General features: G+C 42.9%; 1 protein-coding gene across 5 annotated transcripts in view; it reads right to left on the reverse strand.

The window, feature by feature from the left end:
* dym (dymeclin) overlaps nucleotides 1-17,975 on the reverse strand; it is a 523,412-nt gene that overhangs the window by 239,894 nt on the left and 265,543 nt on the right. For all 5 annotated transcript variants that reach the window (XR_011353340.1, XM_069923865.1, XM_069923863.1 and 2 more), the window contains exon 9: nucleotides 705-887. Coding sequence is in view for 4 of the 5 variants with exons in the window: in XM_069923865.1 (XP_069779966.1) it covers nucleotides 705-887 (183 nt within the window). In the remaining variant the exon portion in view is untranslated. The remainder of the gene's footprint in view (nucleotides 1-704; nucleotides 888-17,975) is intronic.

Consider the following 17,975-nt stretch of genomic DNA (forward strand, 5'->3'; position numbering starts at 1 on the left):
TTTACAGTAACACCTCGTGATCTTTTAAGAGGACAGATGGGAGCTTAATTTAAACCCCATCTGTGGGAATGCAACTATCTCCAACAACACTCTAACAATGCAACAATGAAGTGTCTGGGAATGGGTCACAGCACTTTTTTGAGGTCCATGTTTCAACACTGAGTTTACGTAGGATAACTCTGGTATGCATGTGGTGTGCATACCAGAGACATTTTCTGCAAATGCCTGGCAGTCACACTAATGTCCATGTTAGTGTGAGTTCCAATGAAAGACAATAACTCAATATTTTAACTGTTTATCTTCCCTCAGAGGCCTCTTGCAGAATAAACACAGAATGCTTGAATTATTATATATTTTATCCCTGTAATTCTTCCAACCTTCACTTGACTCCCTCTGATCAACCAGATGCTTACCCATAAATGATCTCAGGCAGCATCTGAATGAGACACTGTTTCCTGTCTTCTGAGTCCAAGAAATGCCTTAGGGAACCTACAGCTCAATGGTAATAAGGAAAAGAAGCCAACAAACCAATCTGATATGGTTCAGCAATTGGCATGATGAGAATAGTGTCCCTATTCATCAGTAATCCAATCTCGAAGCCAAACAGGCTACATATGGTTAATGCAATGAGAACATTTGTAGTTGACAGATGAGCAGTGAACAAAACCATCTCATTTTTTTATATTCATAAGCTTAACACAAACCTTGTGTGTTCTTGAAGGACATTACTGACTGTCGGTATGGATTTGGTCTGCTTGGCATGTTACTCAGATTTGATAAAACAAGTAGCAGTAATAAGCTCCGATTAGCCAGTGGGGATGATGGTTCCTCCTGCTGGGCTGGCTTACTCCCAACTCCTCCCAATGTAAGAACTGTCCACAGGCCAGCTGTAATAGAGAAAAAGAAATGTCATAGACAAGGGAGAAGAAGGTATTTGGTCAGATATTTCAGAAATCCATTATCTTGTATTTACTCTCATATTGTGACTTGTACTTTACACAAAACAAGAGCACATTTTTTTCTTTTATTTGCCCCTGTGTTCCACAGTTTTAAATATGTAATCGAAGAATTCACATGTAATTAAAGGGCACATTCCAGATTTTACTCAAAGTTATTTGTGTACATTTTGATTTGACAAAGTACTTTTTATACAAAGTCCTTTCATTTCAAGCGCCATAATGTTTGGAACATTTGGCTTCACAGGTGTTTGTGGCTTCATTGGTGCAGGTATAAGAGAGCTAGACTTGTTTCTAAGCTTTTGATCATCTTTGGAGTCTGTAATTACCATTTTTCAACATGAGGACCAGAGAAGTGAAAAGTCAAAGAATCCATTATGAAGCTGAAAACAAGAATAAGACAATTAAAAAAAACGCACAAATGCTAGAGAAAGTCAGCAGGTCAAAAAGTGCCTTATGCAGCAAAAGTAAAGATATATCACCAACGGTTCGGGCTTGAGTCCTTCATCACCCCCCTAAAATAAAACTGATAGAGACCTTGCACAAACCTTAGGATTATCAAAATCAACAGTTTGGAACATCATTAAGAAGAAAGAGTGTACTGGTGAGCTCAGTAATCGCAAAGAGACTGGTAAACCAAGGAAAACTTCCACCGCTGATGACAGAAGAATCCTCATCTTAATGAAGAAAAATCCACAAACGCCTGTCCTACAGATCAAAAACACTCTTCAGAAAGCAGGTGTGGATATGTCAATATCTCATATCCGCAGAAGATTTCAATAACAGAAATACAGAAGCTACAATGCAAGATGCAAACACTAGTTAGACACAGGAAGGATGTCCAGATTGCAGTTTGTTAAGAGTATTTAAAAGAGCCTGCAGAATTCTGGAAAAAGGCGTTGTGGACAAATGATTAACCTCTGATTAACCTCTATCAGAGTGATGGCAAGAGCAAAATGTGCGGGCGAAAAAAAACTGCCAAAAGCATACCACCTTTGCCATGATTTGCATCTTGCAATAAAGCATCGGTATTCCTATTCATGAAATCTTCTGCGGACAGTAGTCATTGACATATCCACATCTGCCTCATGAAGATTGTTTCTGAGCTGTCAGACATATGATTAGGGATTTTTCTTCATTATAATGAGAATTCTTCTGTCATCAGCGTGTTGGTCTTCTTTGGAATACCAGTCCCTTTGCAAATACTGAGCTCTTAATGATGTTCCAAAATGTTGAGTTTGGTAATCCTAAGGTTTGGGTGATGTCTCTTACTGCTTCATTCTTGTTTTTCAGCCTCACAATGGCTTCTTTCACTTTCACTGGCACAACTCTGATCCTCATGTTGAAAAATAGCAACTACAGACTCCAAAGGTGATCAAAAGCTTAGAAGCAAGTCTAGCTCTCTTATACCTCACCACAAGATCACAAGACAAAGGAACAGAAGCATGCCACTAGGCCCATCGAGTCTGTTCCGTAAAACTACACGAAGCTACTCTACACTAGTTCCAGTTTCCGGCCTTTTCCTCATATACTTTGATGCCCTCACTAATGAGATGTCTATTTCCAGTGATCTGGCTTCCACTGCTGTATGTGGCAGCGAGTTCCACAGATCCACGACCCTCTGGCTAAAGAAGTTCTTCCTAACCTCTGTTTTATATGGATAACCTCTAATTTTCAGATTATGACCCCTTGACCTCGATTCACCCACCAAGGGAAACATCTTACCCACATCCACCCTATCTAAATCTTTCAAAACACAAAATGCCTCTATGAGATCTCCTCTCATTCTCCTGTACTCCCATGAATACAAACCAATAGCTGCCAAACGCTCCTCGTACCTTAGCCTTTGCATTCCAGGAATCATCCAAGTAAATCTCCTCTGCACCCTCTCCAACAACATCACATCCTTTCTAAGATAGGGGGCTCAAAACTGCACACAGTACTCCAAATGAGGTCTCACCAGTGCCCCATAGAGCCTCATCAACACCTCTTTACTCTTGTACACTATTCCTCTTGAAATTAATGTCAACATAGCATTCGCTTTTTTCACTACCAATTTCACCTGGTCATTAACTTTTAGGTTTCCTTACATGAGGACACTCAGGTCCCTTTGCACATCCGAGGTCTGAATTTTCACCCCATCCAAATAGTATTCTGCCTGTTTGTTTCCACTGCCAAAATGTACAACTGTACATTTCTCTATGTTAAATGTCATCTGCCATAATTTTGCCGAATCTCCTAATCTGTCTATATCCATCTGCAACTTTACTGTTTCTACTACACTTTCTACTCCACCACCTATCTTGGTGTCATCCGTAAAAGTGGCCACAAAACCATTTATACCACAATCCAAATCATTAATATAAATTGTAAACAGCAGCGGCCCCAATACAGACCCCTGCAGAACACCACTAGTTACAGGCAGCCATCCAGAATGGGAACCCTTAATTTTGCTTCCTGTCTATCAACCTTTTGCTTCCTGCCTATCAGCCACTTTTCTATCCAGTTTAATAATTTCCCTGTAATTCCATGGGCCTTCATTTTATTTAGAAGCCTAATATGCACCACCTTATCAAAAGCCTGTTGAAAATCTAAATAGGTAACATCCACAGCCTCCCATTTGTCTATCCGACTTGAGATTTCTTCAAAAAACTCTAATAGGTTGGTCAGGCAGGATCTACCCTTTAAAAAACCATGCAGACTTGGACCAATCCGGTCATGTATCTCTAGGTATTTCATCACCTCATCCTTGAGGATCGACTCTAATATCTTCCCAACCACCGACGTCAGACTAATCAGCCTATAGTTTCCTTTTATTGTCTTCCACTTTTCTTAAATAGCAGAACATACCTGAGTACTCACAAACACCTGTGATGCCAAATGTCTCAAACATTATGGTGCCCTGAAATGAGGAGACTATGTATAAAAAGTGCTGCAATTTCTACATGGTCAAACCAAAACGTATACACAGAACCTTGAATAAAATCTGGAATGTGCACTTTAATTACATATAAATGCTTGATTACAAATTTAAAATTGTAGAACACGGGCAAATAAAGAAAAAATGCGTATTTGTTCAAAACATTAAGGAGGATACTGTATGTTTTTGTATTTAACAGTAGTGGCTATTTCTAGAGGCAGATTAGCTCAAGAAGAAAGCAGAGGTACATCCACATTACGATAGACTTCCGAACCTGAAGTTGAAGTTAAGTTGCGATACTACCCTCACAAATAAAAACAAATATAAATATGTGGCTGCTAAGCCATTAAACTGAAAGGAACACGTTGAGTCTTGCAGAGTTCTCCAGTAACTGTTTTACTGGTTTGAAATTGTGCTCTTAAAGAAGCCCATCTGGCCCCAGATTCCTTAGTGCCCCAGTGGAGCGGAAGTGACATCAACTTCCGCACACCACTGGCTGTGGACTTACCTGCAGCTGCTGGCGCAGGTTTGTTTGTCATGTAGGTGAGCTACAACGTGACCCCCCCCACCCCTACTTTGAACTGGCGATGGGAGGGGGGTGGGGGGGGTGCAGGAACCGTAACCTGTATGCTGTCTTTTTTGCATGGTCGGCCTCATCTCCTAGCAGGTGGTGTGATGACTGGTTGTTCTATGTCCAGGTGTGCTGGTTTGAGATGGTCAATGGTAAATGTCTCCTCCCAGCCACCAATGTCCAAAACACAGGTTGACCCTGAAGGGTCCTTCGTATGGTCGTTGTAGGGACGGTCTGTGTGCTCTTCTGAGGATGAACACATATTCACTCTGCCGCAGGAGGGTACAAAGGAGGGTGCTGCCCTGTGGTGGAACGGTGGAACTGGAGCCAGTGTCTCTAGTCTCTCCCAGAGCTTGGTCAGCACCTCTTTTGGTGTGTCTCCTTGACCATGGGGTACAGGCATGAACTCACTGGCCAGTGTGAGCGCTGAACCGTAAACCAACTCAGCTGATGATACTGCTAGGCCTTCTTTGTTTACCCAGCCGGATCCTCAGAGTCGTGCTGCCAGGGCTGATTTTAGGTGCCAGTGGAAATGCTCCACCAGGCCGTTCTATTTGGGGTGGCACGCAGTTGTTTGGTGTAGCTGGGTTCCCAGGAGCTGCGCCGTCGCAAACCACAGGGTTGAGGTGAACTGCTCACCTCTGCTAAAGTGATGTGGGCGGGGAGGCCAAATCTTGCCACCCAGGTTGTGGTCAGCATCCTGGTATATGTCTCTGTTGTTGTGTCACTGATTGGAACAGCTGCCGGCCATCTCGTGAATCTGTCCACCATTGTAAATAGGTACCTCATCTCTTTTGAAGCAGGTAGTGGGCCAACAATGTCCACGTACATGCTCAAACCTCCTGTGCATTGGCTGGAAGGGTTGTAGCGGTGCCTTCAGGTCTGGATCATGGAGGATTGGCAGTGTGTGCACATCCTGGCCCAGTTTCCGACCTGTTTGCATAGGCCATGCCACATGAACTGCTCTTCAATTAGCTGGGTGGTTGCCTGGATGGAAGGGTGAGCCAACCCGTGTAAAGCGTCGAATACTCAGCACCACCAGGTGGCCAGTATGATGGGCTGTGGTTGCCCTGGGGAGGTATTGCAGATGAGTTTGTTACCTCTGGGCCCAAGGGGTATGTCTTCAAGGCAGAGGCCAGTGAACGTGGTTCAGTATGCCAGTATTTTGCTGTCCTCCTTCTGTGCTTCTGCTAGTGCTGCGTAATCTGCTCGTGGGGCTGGGGCTTGCACCAACTGGATGGATGTTATTGACAGTGTGTCCACCATCACTTTGTTCTTCCCCAAGACATGCTTGATTGTGGTGGTGAATTCAGACACATGGCTCTGTTGGTGGGATGACCAAGAGTCGGACACTTTGGTGAACGTGAAAGTGAGGAGCTTGTGAACTGTGAAGATCGTGAACTCTCTCCCTTCTAGGAAGTATCTGAAGTGCCGAACATCCAGGTACAGGACTAGTAGCTCCCTGTCAAATGTGTTGTACTTGACCTCCAGGGGCCACAGATGTCGGCTGAAGAAGACAAATGCCACTGACTACAGTTTCTGAGACATCCACAGTGAGGGCCGTGTGGATGTCCACCTGGGGGTGGACCAGGAGCTTGGCGTTGACTGGCGCATCCTTGGCCTGCTCGAATGCCGCTGTCGCCTCTTCCATCCAGGCAACTTCTTTGGCTTGGCTAGACATCAAACTGAAAAGTGGGCGCATAATTCGGGCCGCTGAGGGAATGAAATGGTGGTAGAGGTTAACCATCCCAACAAATTCTTGCAGACCTTTGACCGTTTTGGGTCTGACAAATTGGTGAACAACCTCTACTTTTCATCGCAGGGGAAGGGCTCTGTGTCAGTTCAGTATCCCAAGAAGTCACTGGTGGACAAGCCAAATTGGCACTTGGCGAGGTTGACCGCCAGACTATAGTTGCTGAGGCGGCGGCAGAGGAGGCACAGATGGGTTCGATTCTCTTGGCAGGAGTGGCTGGCTACCAGGATATCGTCCAGGTAGATGAACAGAAAGTTCAAGTCTCGCCCGACTGCATCCATGAGGCACTGAAAGGTCTGCACTGCATTTTTAAGGCCTAACGGCGTCATGAGGAATTCAAACTGGCCCAACGGGGTTATGGTGGCCATCTTCGGGACATCCTCGGATGGACCGGGACCGGGAGATACCCACGCATCACCCAGGTCTATCTTGGAAAAGATGCGTGCCTCTTGCAGGTTGGCTGTGAAGTCCTGTAAATGTGAGGTTGGGTATCTTTCGGAGACGGTTGCATCATTCAGCCTCCTGTAGTCACCACACGGCCTCCAACCTCCCGTGGACTTGGGCTCCATATGGAGCTGTCTGGGCACCCCATGATCCCCATCTCTTTCATCTTATTAAACTCCTCTCTTGTGAACCGGAGCTTGTCTGGCAGTAGCCTACAGGTCTGGGCCCGCAGGGGGTGTCCTTATGAGGGGACGTGGTGTGTCATGCTATGTTTGGGGACTGCCATGGAAAACTGCAGCATGACAATGGATGGGAACTCTGATAACACCCGGACAAACTCTTTGACTGCACACATGACAGAGTTGAGATGCAGAGCTGGCAATTTAACCTCCTCAAGGGGAAAGGTTTGGAAAGTCTTGGCATCAATCTGCCTCTGTCCCTTCAGGTCCACCAGCAAACTGTGCATACGGAGCAGTGGCTGTGATACCATGGGCAGTGTGAACGTCCATGTGAATCACCTGGAACCGAATTGCAAGGGGGCAGTCCGAGTGCCATAAGTATGGATGGTGCTGCCATTGGCAACCATGAACTCCGGCCCGGGCCATCTAGTTCTGGTGTCATGGCTTGAGGGGAGTAGGACACTGGGAGCATATTTCTAGTAGACACAGAAGCCGAAATCAGAGTGTCTGTCCCAGATGTACAGAGGGCTATCATGATGGCCAGCCATTAGCAATGACTGGCCTTTTCGTTTCCCTAAATGAGCATGGCGGTTGGCATCGACAGGCCCCGGATCCCCATCTTTGATGGTAAAAGCAACAAGATTCGGAACTGGTGTCATTGCTTATTGCGGGTATTGCAGGTTTAGCTGATGTGGTAGGGCCTTCAGCTGTGACGCTGGCCCCGCTATCTCGTTTGGCATGCCACAAAACGTCCATGTGAGCAGCCACTTTCTGCGGGTCAGAGAAATCCTCGTTTGCCAGGAGGTGGATGTCCTCCAGCATCTGCTCTAAAAAGAGCTGTTTAAAGAATAGCCGTCTGCTAGTGCCAGCATGTCACTCATTAGGGCTGATTGCCTAGGCTGTCTATCTGTAGCAACTGCACAGCCCATTAGCAGCGTGAGAGGCCGAATGTGCCAACTAACAGGGCCTTGATAGCCTCATACCTGCCAGTCTCCAGTGATGACTGTAGAAAGTCCATTATGCTGCTTCCCGTTTCTTGGTCGAGCGCAGCCACCATGTAGTAATATCGGGTCTCATCTGAGACAATGTTCCTGACCCGGAACTGGGCCTCTTCCTGCTGGAACCAGACAAGGGGCTGAGTAGTCCTGATAGATGATTGTTTCAGTGAAACTGCATTTTGAAAAGTTGAGTCATTTGCATTGTCCATTCTGCTGGAGTGGTTTGCATCGGGTCCAAATGCCGTTGGACCATCGGGGTCACCAATGTGGCTGCTAAGCCACTAAACTGAAAGGAACATGCTGAGTCTTGTACAGTTCTAGAGTAACTGCTTTATTTGTTTGAAATCGTGCACTTAAAAAGGCCCAGAGTCCTTAGCACCCCAGCAGGACTGAAGTGACATCAACTTCCGTCCCGTAGCTTTTCCCCACGCTGAGCATTTCCAAGGATGCTGCTGGCCGTGGACTTACCAGTGGATGCTGGCTCTTGTTCGCTTCTCGTGCTGCTGAGCCACTACAAATAATCATTTTTCTCTTCCTTTTCAGAAAACAGACTTCTTTTTAAGATCAGTTATGTCAAACCCAAGTAACGACATGCATTCTGAAGTAGATGCTAGTAACCATCTTGCAATCACAACAACGAAGTACATTTATTTCTATAATTCCCGAGCTTGAAGTGGAAATTCCAACCAATTCTCCACAACCTAAATGGGAACCAAATAACTTAACAGATATCCATCTTATCTTTTGACGGTGAAAAAAAACTAAAAGAGCGGGGAAAATTAAAATTATTACATAAAATATCACAGGAGACCAATGTGAACAATTTGAAATCTAACCATTGAATTTTGTGATATATCGAAAGCATAGTTTTCCCAATAGCTACTAAAAAGAATAAATGAATAACAGTACTGCATCTTGGGCATTGTTCTACCTGAAGACTATCATGGTGGTAGTGCAAGCATGGATAGAACCTGGCGCCTATAATCACCTAAATGGACAGAGCACAGAATGGTAACCTTGTGACCCCAATGAGGTAAATAGACTTTATGATGACACTTTAATCACTCTGGCAGTCAGCTAAAAGGAAAAATCAAATATTCAAGCCAGGTAGTTATGTGATCATGCTAAATTATCTATTAAGTTAAAAGCACAAGTGCAAACAGATAAAGAACGTAAAAGAATCCAGGATAGGTGGCAAAATCTTAACCTAAAACAGACGATGGCTTGCAGAAGATTGCTGGAATACCAATATGGTACATCAATGGACGATAAAATAGGAACAGGAAAGCTCAATGATAAAAAATAAGGAATTCAGACATGTTACGCAGTTTTGAGTCACAGACCAAGATATGTATGGCCTGAAAAACATAAAAGCTGCATATACTGGAATCGTCAGCAAACAAAGAATTGCTGGAGGAACTCAACAGGTCAGGCAGCATTCATTGGTAGAGATTTTGGATTTGAATCCTTTATCAAAACAACTTCTTCTTGCTATCCATCCCATAGGATGATGATGGTTCCTTTCAGTCAATGTGTGGGAAGGATACCACACTTCTCAGAATGGAATAGTGTGTACGTGAATAGATTTTATCTGAGTAGGGGATTGCACAAGTCCAGACCCACACTCTTGATATCCCTCCCAGATTCAGCAGCATGGTGAGGTCCAAGGCAGCTGGGGGGAGTTTTGTTGCAGTGAACGGCTAGACCCTTGATGCCCTTTCCGAGCTTAACATCACGTGTTTGCTAGATGGCCATTAGCCCTATGAGAGGATTCGTCTGCCCTTTGACAGGTCTTGACTTTCATCCTGCAGTGTGTCTCGCCACCCTCTACACCAGGCCTGGTGGGGGAGCCGGTTTAGTCACCGACCACCCGACTATGCGACAGGTAGTACTGGGTTACATGGTACCAGTAGAACTCAGATGAGTGACTTAACCTATCAAAATTAATATGTGAAATTACATACATAAAGGGGGAAAGAAGCTGGAGGAGGGGTCAGAACTGAGAGTATAGGACAGAAGTTGTGGGAGGTGGAGAGACAGGTAGATGAAGAAACCATAAGGAAGTGGGGTAGAGGGGGTTGGGGGGGTTTTCCAAGTTATCTGAATGTAGCCGAAGTAAAAAAACTGGAAAAAATATTTTCATTATTTCCCTAGGACATCTGGTCATTCAGCTCATCCAGTATGTGCCACCTTTCCTCGATCTTAATTTCACGCTTGTTATGCAACTGCTTATTCTCTCAGACATGTCCATAACACTTCCCTGATTCTCTCACATATACTAGGGGGAATTTAAGGTATCTAACTAACATACCTGTGGGATGCAGGAAAGAACAGAGCACATGCTGAAACCAAACCAGGGAGAGTTGAGATGCAGATAGCAGTGGAATCCAGGATTGAACCTGGGTCACTGGAGTTACTAGCCCCTGCACCATCTGCTGCATTACTGTGCTGCCCTCATATTTTAATTTGTGAGTTTGTGGAGATTATTCACTCAATTTAAAAAAAATTCCCTAAAAAAGAAACTATTACAACCATGATCGTGTGTGCATAATGTGATAGAATATTTTGGAATGTTTTTGGGAGATAAATTGGTAAAATTAGAGTAGGTTACATACACACACTTTAAAACTGATATTATTTGAAATACTGAAGAATTCATATTCAGTGACTTTACAGAAACTATAGAGAATGTTATGCACATTCACAAGTAGGTGCTAATTGAAATGATATCATGAAATGAATGAACTGTTGTCTTGGAAAAACAACCAGAGCCAGGTTCTCTGTTTTGGATTTTTTTGCAAGGCTTTAGAGCTCTTTGCAAAGTGCTCACTCAGAGGTAATTGAGAGGTTATTATTTACTTAAAACAACAGGTGAACTAGAAGACTGACTCCTATTGTTTGCTGGAGAAGGTCAGGGGTTTTGCAAGTGAGAGAGAGAAGGATATGCTGCTGGCAGTTTGAATCTCAGATAGAGAGACAGACAGAAAGGAATCTTTGACTGTGTGTGACAAGCCAGGAGAAGCTTGTTGGAACTGAAACAGAAGCTCCAGAGTGGCGGATGGCTGGAAGTGCTATCTGTCTGATGTTTCTCTTTGAATAAGCAGAACAGAAAGGAACTCTGTGATAACCTGAAAGAAAGAGGTTATCATCTGGAGAACCCTGATGGTGGTACCTCAGTTGTGGAAATCCTGGAACAGCACATCTCTCTCTCTGCAAACCAACAAGAACCTTCCTGAGCGGTAAACATTTACCTTTCATGCACCAGAGCCTGGTGAACTTTATACATGTTAAATTCTGTGCCAAGAATAAAAATTGCCTGCATCCAGAGAACTTGGAAGAAAGAGAAGTGAGATTGAACTGTGAACCAAATAACTTTTCTTAAATTTACACAAACATTACATACACGTGTGTTTAGAATTAGAAGGGGGTTAAGTTGGGTTAGTTAATAGTGATAAGTTAAAGTTTGATTCTGTTTTCATGTTTAAAGATAATTAAAAGCAACTTTTGTTTAAGTAACTATTTGTCATGATGAATATCTATTGCTGCTGGGTTTTGAGCTCCTTTGGGCTTGTAACACTAAATTAATTGGAAATATAAAAAGAGATCTGATTAAGCCCCAAAATTGTAGTTAGCTGACCGTCTAAAATATCCCAAGTACGCTTCCTCATATCCGAAAAATTTGGGACCAGATATTTTCGGTTATTGGATTTTTTTCAGTTAACAGAACAAAACTATAAAAACCCAAAAACAGCACTGTAGAATCAGGCACCGCTAATCCCCGACACCTACCCACCTCTGATCACTGACACTTCCCCACCACCGATCCCCAATCTCCCCACCGCCGTCGCCAATCCCTGACACCTCCTTACCTCCACCATCAAACCCCACACCTCCCTACCGCCATCGCCGGTTCCCGACACCTCCCCACTGAAGTCCTCACTCCTGCCCAGGAGCTCGAGGTCCCTGTTCCTGTCTGGGAGGCCAAGGTCGCCACTCCTGCCTGGAAGGCCACTCTCCTTGAAGATGTTGGGACAGAGGAGAACCAAGTCCAGTGGAGGGAAAAGAAGAAAGGAGGGAGTTACCTGAAATGAGGATAAACAGTGTTCTAATTTCTTCCTATGCGCTGCTTGATCCGCCAACTTCCTCAAGTCGCTCACTAATGCTCAAGATTCCAGCCTGCTTCCATGAGCCAACATCCAGCATTTCCGGCTGGTTCTGAGCATGTTGTCAGCAAACTGGAGCAAACAGAGCATCAGAGCCCTACATGGGCAAGATGGGTGATAATTTTATTCCAATTTGCGCCAAAAAAAAGTTCAGTTAATAGAACTTTTCAATTAACGGAATTATGGATATGGGGAAACATACTGAACTTAAATATAAAGCAATAAATGATTGTTCGAATAATTTTGAATTTTTTAACTTGATGAACAAAACCAATACGTAACAGGTTGTGGAATTGATCAGTGAAAGGTTCTCAAGATTTTACTATATCTGGTATTGTTACAGGCCTAAAGGACCCCAAAACCCACCAGCAATAGACATTCACCACGACCAATGGTTACTTAAATAAAAGTTGTTTTTAATTATCTTTAAACATGAAAATAGAATCAAACTTAAAATTATCTCTAGTTTTAACTTACTTAACTTAACCCAACCTAATCCCCTTCGAATTCTAAGCACATGTGTATGTAATGTGTGTGTAAATTTAAGAAAGTTCTTTGGTTCACAGTCTAATCTCACCTCATTCTTCCAAGTTTGCTGGTTGCAGGCAATTCTTATACTGTGCACAGAATTTAACATTTATGAAATTCACCAGGCTTTGGTGCTCGAAAGGTAAATGGTTACTGCTCAGGAAGGTTCTTGTAAGTTTTGTAGAGAGAGATGTGCTGTTCTAGGATTTCCACAACTGAGGTACCACCATTAGTCACCTCAATATCTTGCGCGATGAAACTTGCTCCATCAGGGTTCTCCAGATAATAACCTCTTTTTTTCAGGTTACCACAAAGTTCCTTTCTATTCCACTTATTCCAAGAGAAACACTAGACAGCTCATTTTGTCCTCTTGCATGGCTCACAAGAGTAGGCCGTCCTCCACTCTGGAGCTTCTGTTTCAGTTCCAACAAGCTTCTCCTGGCTGACACTGTTCAGTCTCCCTCTCTCTCTGAGACATGACACTCTCAAACTGCCAGAAAGCCCGTGTGACCCTCTCTCTCTCACTTGTAAAAAAAAAACCTGACCTTCTCCAGCAAACAATTGAAGTCAGTCTTCTGGTTCATCTGTTGTTTTTAGGCAAACAAGAACACTTTAATGACCTTTGAACAGTTTTGTCAAAAGCTCTGCAAAGAGGTATCAATAGACATCATGTCTCCTGCTTGTTGCTTTAAAAACAATAGTTTGTTCATTCCACAAGTCAATTCAATTAACACCTATTTGTGAAATCTCCATAGGCATTCTTCACAATTTCTGCATATGTTGCTTGAGTATAATTAAATATGAACAAACATTATTTTAAATAATATTGAAAGTATATGCATTAAGCAAATGAATCTGATGCTTTATTTTATTGCAATATTCTGAAGAGCTACAAAGAAAATAGCTCCTTGGTATACTTACTTAGGAACATAGGAAGTAGGAACAGGAGTAGGCCAAAAATGGCCCATTGAGCCTTACTTAATGCATGCTTGTCAGATTTAATTATAAACCAGTTCTTTTCTCATTTACAGAACATAACACAATAAATAATTTGAGTTTTTGAAGGCACAAGAGACTGCAGATGTAGTCTGCCAAAACAAACACAAGCTGATCGAGGAACACAAAAGTTTGTGGAGGGAGGGAGCGGATGGAGTGTAAGGCACTAGTGAGAACCTCCTGCCAGTGAGAGGTGGAGAGACCTTTAGACCAGAGAGCCAGTGTAACCGCTCTCCAGATGGTGGCATTCTCCCTCTCGACCTGGCCGTTACCGTGTGGGTTATAGCTGGTGGTCCTGCTTGAAGCGATACCACACTCCAGAAGGTACTGTTGCAGCTCTGCGCTCATGAATGAGGACTCCCTATCACTGTGGATGGAATTGGGGTACCCGAAAATGGCAAAGATACTGTGAAGGGCCTGTATCACTGAGGTGGCGGTGGTATCTGGGCAGGGCACAGCGAACAGGAAGCGGGAGTACTCGTCGATGGCCGTAAGGATGTAGTTATTATGGTTGGTCGACGGTAGGGGTCCATTAAAGTCTACGCTAAGACGCTCGAAGGGGCGGGTGGCTTTGATAACGTGGAAGTTCCCCGGACGGAAGAAGTGGGGCTTGCATTCAGCGCACACCGAACAGGCTCGGGTAATGGAGCGAATCTCCTCGACTGTGTAGGGTAGGTTGCGCGCCTTCACAAAGTGGGCAAACCTAGTGACCCCTGGATGACAGAGCGCCTCATGGAGTTTCTGTAGTTTGTCCATCTGTACGCTGGCGCACGTCCCCCTGGAGAGCGCGTCAGGCGGGTCGTTGTGAAGCAAGGCTGCGTTCTCGCACCAACCCTCTTTTCAATCTTCTTCAGCATGATGCTGAAACAAGCCATGAAAGACCTCAACAATGAAGACGCTGTTTACATCCGGTACCACACAGATGGCAGTCTCTTCAATCTGAGGCGCCTGCAAGCTCACACCAAGACACAAGAGCAACTTGTCCGTGAACTACTCTTTGCAGACGATGCCGCTCTAGTTGCCCATTCAGAGCCAGCTCTTCAGCGCTTGACGTCCTGTTTTGTGGAAACTGCCAAAATGTTCGGCCTGGAAGTCAGCCTGAAGAAAACTGAGGTCCTCCATCAGCCAGCTCCCCACCATGACTACCAGCCCCCCCACATCTCCATCGGGCACACAAAACTCAAAACGGTCAACCAGTTTACCTATCTCAGCTGCACCATTTCAACGGATGAAAGGATCGACAACGAGATAGACAACAGACTCGCCAAAGCAAATAGCGCCTTTGGAAGACTACACAAAAGAGTCTGGAAAAACAACCAACTGAAAAACCTCACAAAGATAAGCGTATACAGAGCCGTTGTCATACCCACACTCCTGTTCGGCTCCGAATCATGGGCCCTCTACTGGCATCACCTACAGCTCCTAGAACACTTCCACTAGCGTTGTCTCCGCTCCATCCTCAACATTTATTGGAGCGACTTCATCACCAACATCGAAGTACTCGAGACGGCAGAGGCCGACAGCATCGAATCCACGCTGCTGAAGATCCAACTGCGCTGGGTAGGTCACGTCTCCAGAATGGAGGACCATAGCCTTTCTCAAGATCGTGTTATATGGCGAGCTCTCCACTGGCCACTGAGACAGAGGTGCACCAAAGAAGAGGTACAAGGACTGCCTAAAGAAATCTCTTGGTGCCTGCCACAATGACCACTGGCAGTGGGCTGATATCGCCTCAAACCGTGCATCTTGACCACACCACAGAGCCCACCTCACTGACAAAAGACAAAGGAGGAAAAACCCAACACCCAACCCCAACCAATTTTCCCTTGCAACCGCTGCAACCGTGTCTGCTTGTCCCACATCGGACTTGTCAGCCACAAACGAGCCTGCAGCTGACGTGGACATTACCCCTCCATTAATCTTCGTCCGCGAAGCCAAGCCAAAGAAGACCACAAGAAGATAGGGATCCATTGAAACCGTCATCTTATAGACCTAATTCATTATTAAATTCAGATTATAAGATCATTGCCAAAGTTTTGGCAAAAAAACAGGCGAAATGGACCAATATGGACCAAACAGGCTTTGTGAAAAAGAAACAATTTCCTCATAATGTAGCAGGTTGCTTAGTATAATTTATTTGGCACAAAAGAGGTGATCTGAGTATCACTGTTTAGATGCAGAAAAAGCGTTTGTTAAGAATGAAATGGAATTTTATAATTAAAGTACTGGAAAGACTTGGATTAGGACAAATCTTTATAAATTGGATTAAGGCATTAAACAATAAACCAAAAGCTAAACAGGTGACTAATGGACAAATTTCTACATCATTCCAATTGTCAAGATCTAGTAGACAAGGATGTCCACTATCTCCAGCTCTATTGATTTTAGCTTTAGAACCTCTTGCAGAAGTAATCCATCGAGATCCAGACCATTAAGGGATTTAGGGTTAACCAGGAGGAATACAAAATTAATTTTTTGCTTACGATGTATTAATATATTTGACAGAGCCAGTAACTTCGCTACAGAAATTGTACTCGAAATTGGAAGACTGGAAAAATTTTGAGTTGTAAAATAAGGAGGGATAAGAGTTAAATTATGCCTCTTACAGGTGGAGATTATACTCAATGTCAAAGAGATACCCCATTTAAATGGCCGGCAAATAGGATAAAATATTTAGGACTAGGAAAGATAATAACTTTAAAAACTTATACAAATTGAATTATTTACATTTACTCAAAAAAATTGAAGAAGATCTAATCAGATGGACAGCCTTGCTTATAAGACTAGTAGGAAGAGTTAATTGTATTAAAATGAATATATTTCAAAGAGTATAATATCTCTTTTAATCACTGCCCATACCGTTATCTCAGAGTTTTTTTCAGGAGTTAAATAAATAAGTCAGAAAATTTTTTTGTAAAGGTAAGATGTCAAGGGTCTCCATAGAAAAACTAACCTGGAAATATGAGCTAGGAGGTTTACAACTTCCTAATTTTAAAAATTGTTAACGAGCAGGTCAGATAAGATTTCTTACCTTCTTTGTTGAGGAAAGATGAAAATGTTGAGCATAGATGAAAATGGAATTGGATAAAATAGAAGAGAGAACAGCAGAGGATTTTATATATAAATGGGATGCAAAATTAATAACTGGTGAGAGAAAACCCCTTTGTTAAAACACTTAATTAACATTTGGTATTTGTATGTTTTAATTTGGTATAAAATAAATAGTGATTCTGGAACAAGGGGAGGCTTATCTCCCAAAACTCCTCCGACTCATAACAAGTTTATAGCTTGTACAATAGGTAACCAAATTTTTGAGATCTGGTCTCGTAAAGGAGTCAGATATATTGAAATTGTTATGAGCGGGGACAATTTATGTTATTTGAACAATTTTTTTAAATGTATGGAATTCCTAACAACACAATCTTCTGCTATTTTCAAATAAGAGCGTATTTAAGGGATAAGTTGGGACCAACAATTGTAGTGATATGGCGACTCTGATTCAAATGGGAAGTACAAAAAGTTTACATTAGCAAATGGGAACACCCAAAAAGGGGGTTCCTAAGTCCAAACAGAGATGGAAATCAGACTTAAATGTAAGAATCGATGAGCAAACCTGGTCTGAACTATGTTGGGATAGTATGACTAACATGATAAATGTAAAATATAGATTAGTACAATATAATTTTTTGTATCAATTATATCTCACACCACAGAAATTAAATAAATTAAATTCAGAACTATCAGACCGATGTTTTAGATGTGGCGAGGAGGTATGAACTTTTTACATTTAACTTGGTTATGATCCAAAGGCCTTTTTGGGTTGATTTAGGGAATTTCTTAGAGCAGATCACAGGAATCTAATTTCCACAAAACCCAGGATTATTTTTATTGGCTAATATTACAGGGATAAGACCTAAACATGAACTATACAAACACAAACAGAAGTTGTTAAAATTGCGTTGGCAGGAGCTAGAAAATATACAGCAGTTACATGGAGTCTGATTCAGATCTAGGTATGGCATGTTGGAAAGCAGAGTTACACAGTTGTGTTCCCCTCGAGAAGATTACCTGTAACTTAAGAAATAAGTATGACATTTTGACAAGCTTGGTGTCCATATTTACAGATCTCAGGTGAAAATCCTTAATTATGTTCATCCTAATCCTTGAAGTCTGCATTGACCTTCTCCAAAGAAAATTATTTGAATATGTATTTATGATCCATGGAGTGTTCAGCTCTTTTCAGCGGTTCATCTTGCTTTTCTTTTTTTCTTTCTTTCCTATTTCTTTATCATTTTTTTGGTTTTCTTTCCCAATCTATCTTTTTCTTTTCTTTGGGGTCTTTTTGGGGTGGGTAGGGTTTGGGGAGTTGGGGTATAACCATCATGGAGCAAATACTGGATTTACTTTTGCATTTGTATGTTTTAATTTTGTAATTGTATGGTCAAAAAAAAATTTAAAAAAAACATC

This window comes from Narcine bancroftii, chromosome 3, assembly GCF_036971445.1.
Source record: "Narcine bancroftii isolate sNarBan1 chromosome 3, sNarBan1.hap1, whole genome shotgun sequence".
Lineage (NCBI taxonomy): Eukaryota > Metazoa > Chordata > Chondrichthyes > Torpediniformes > Narcinidae > Narcine > Narcine bancroftii.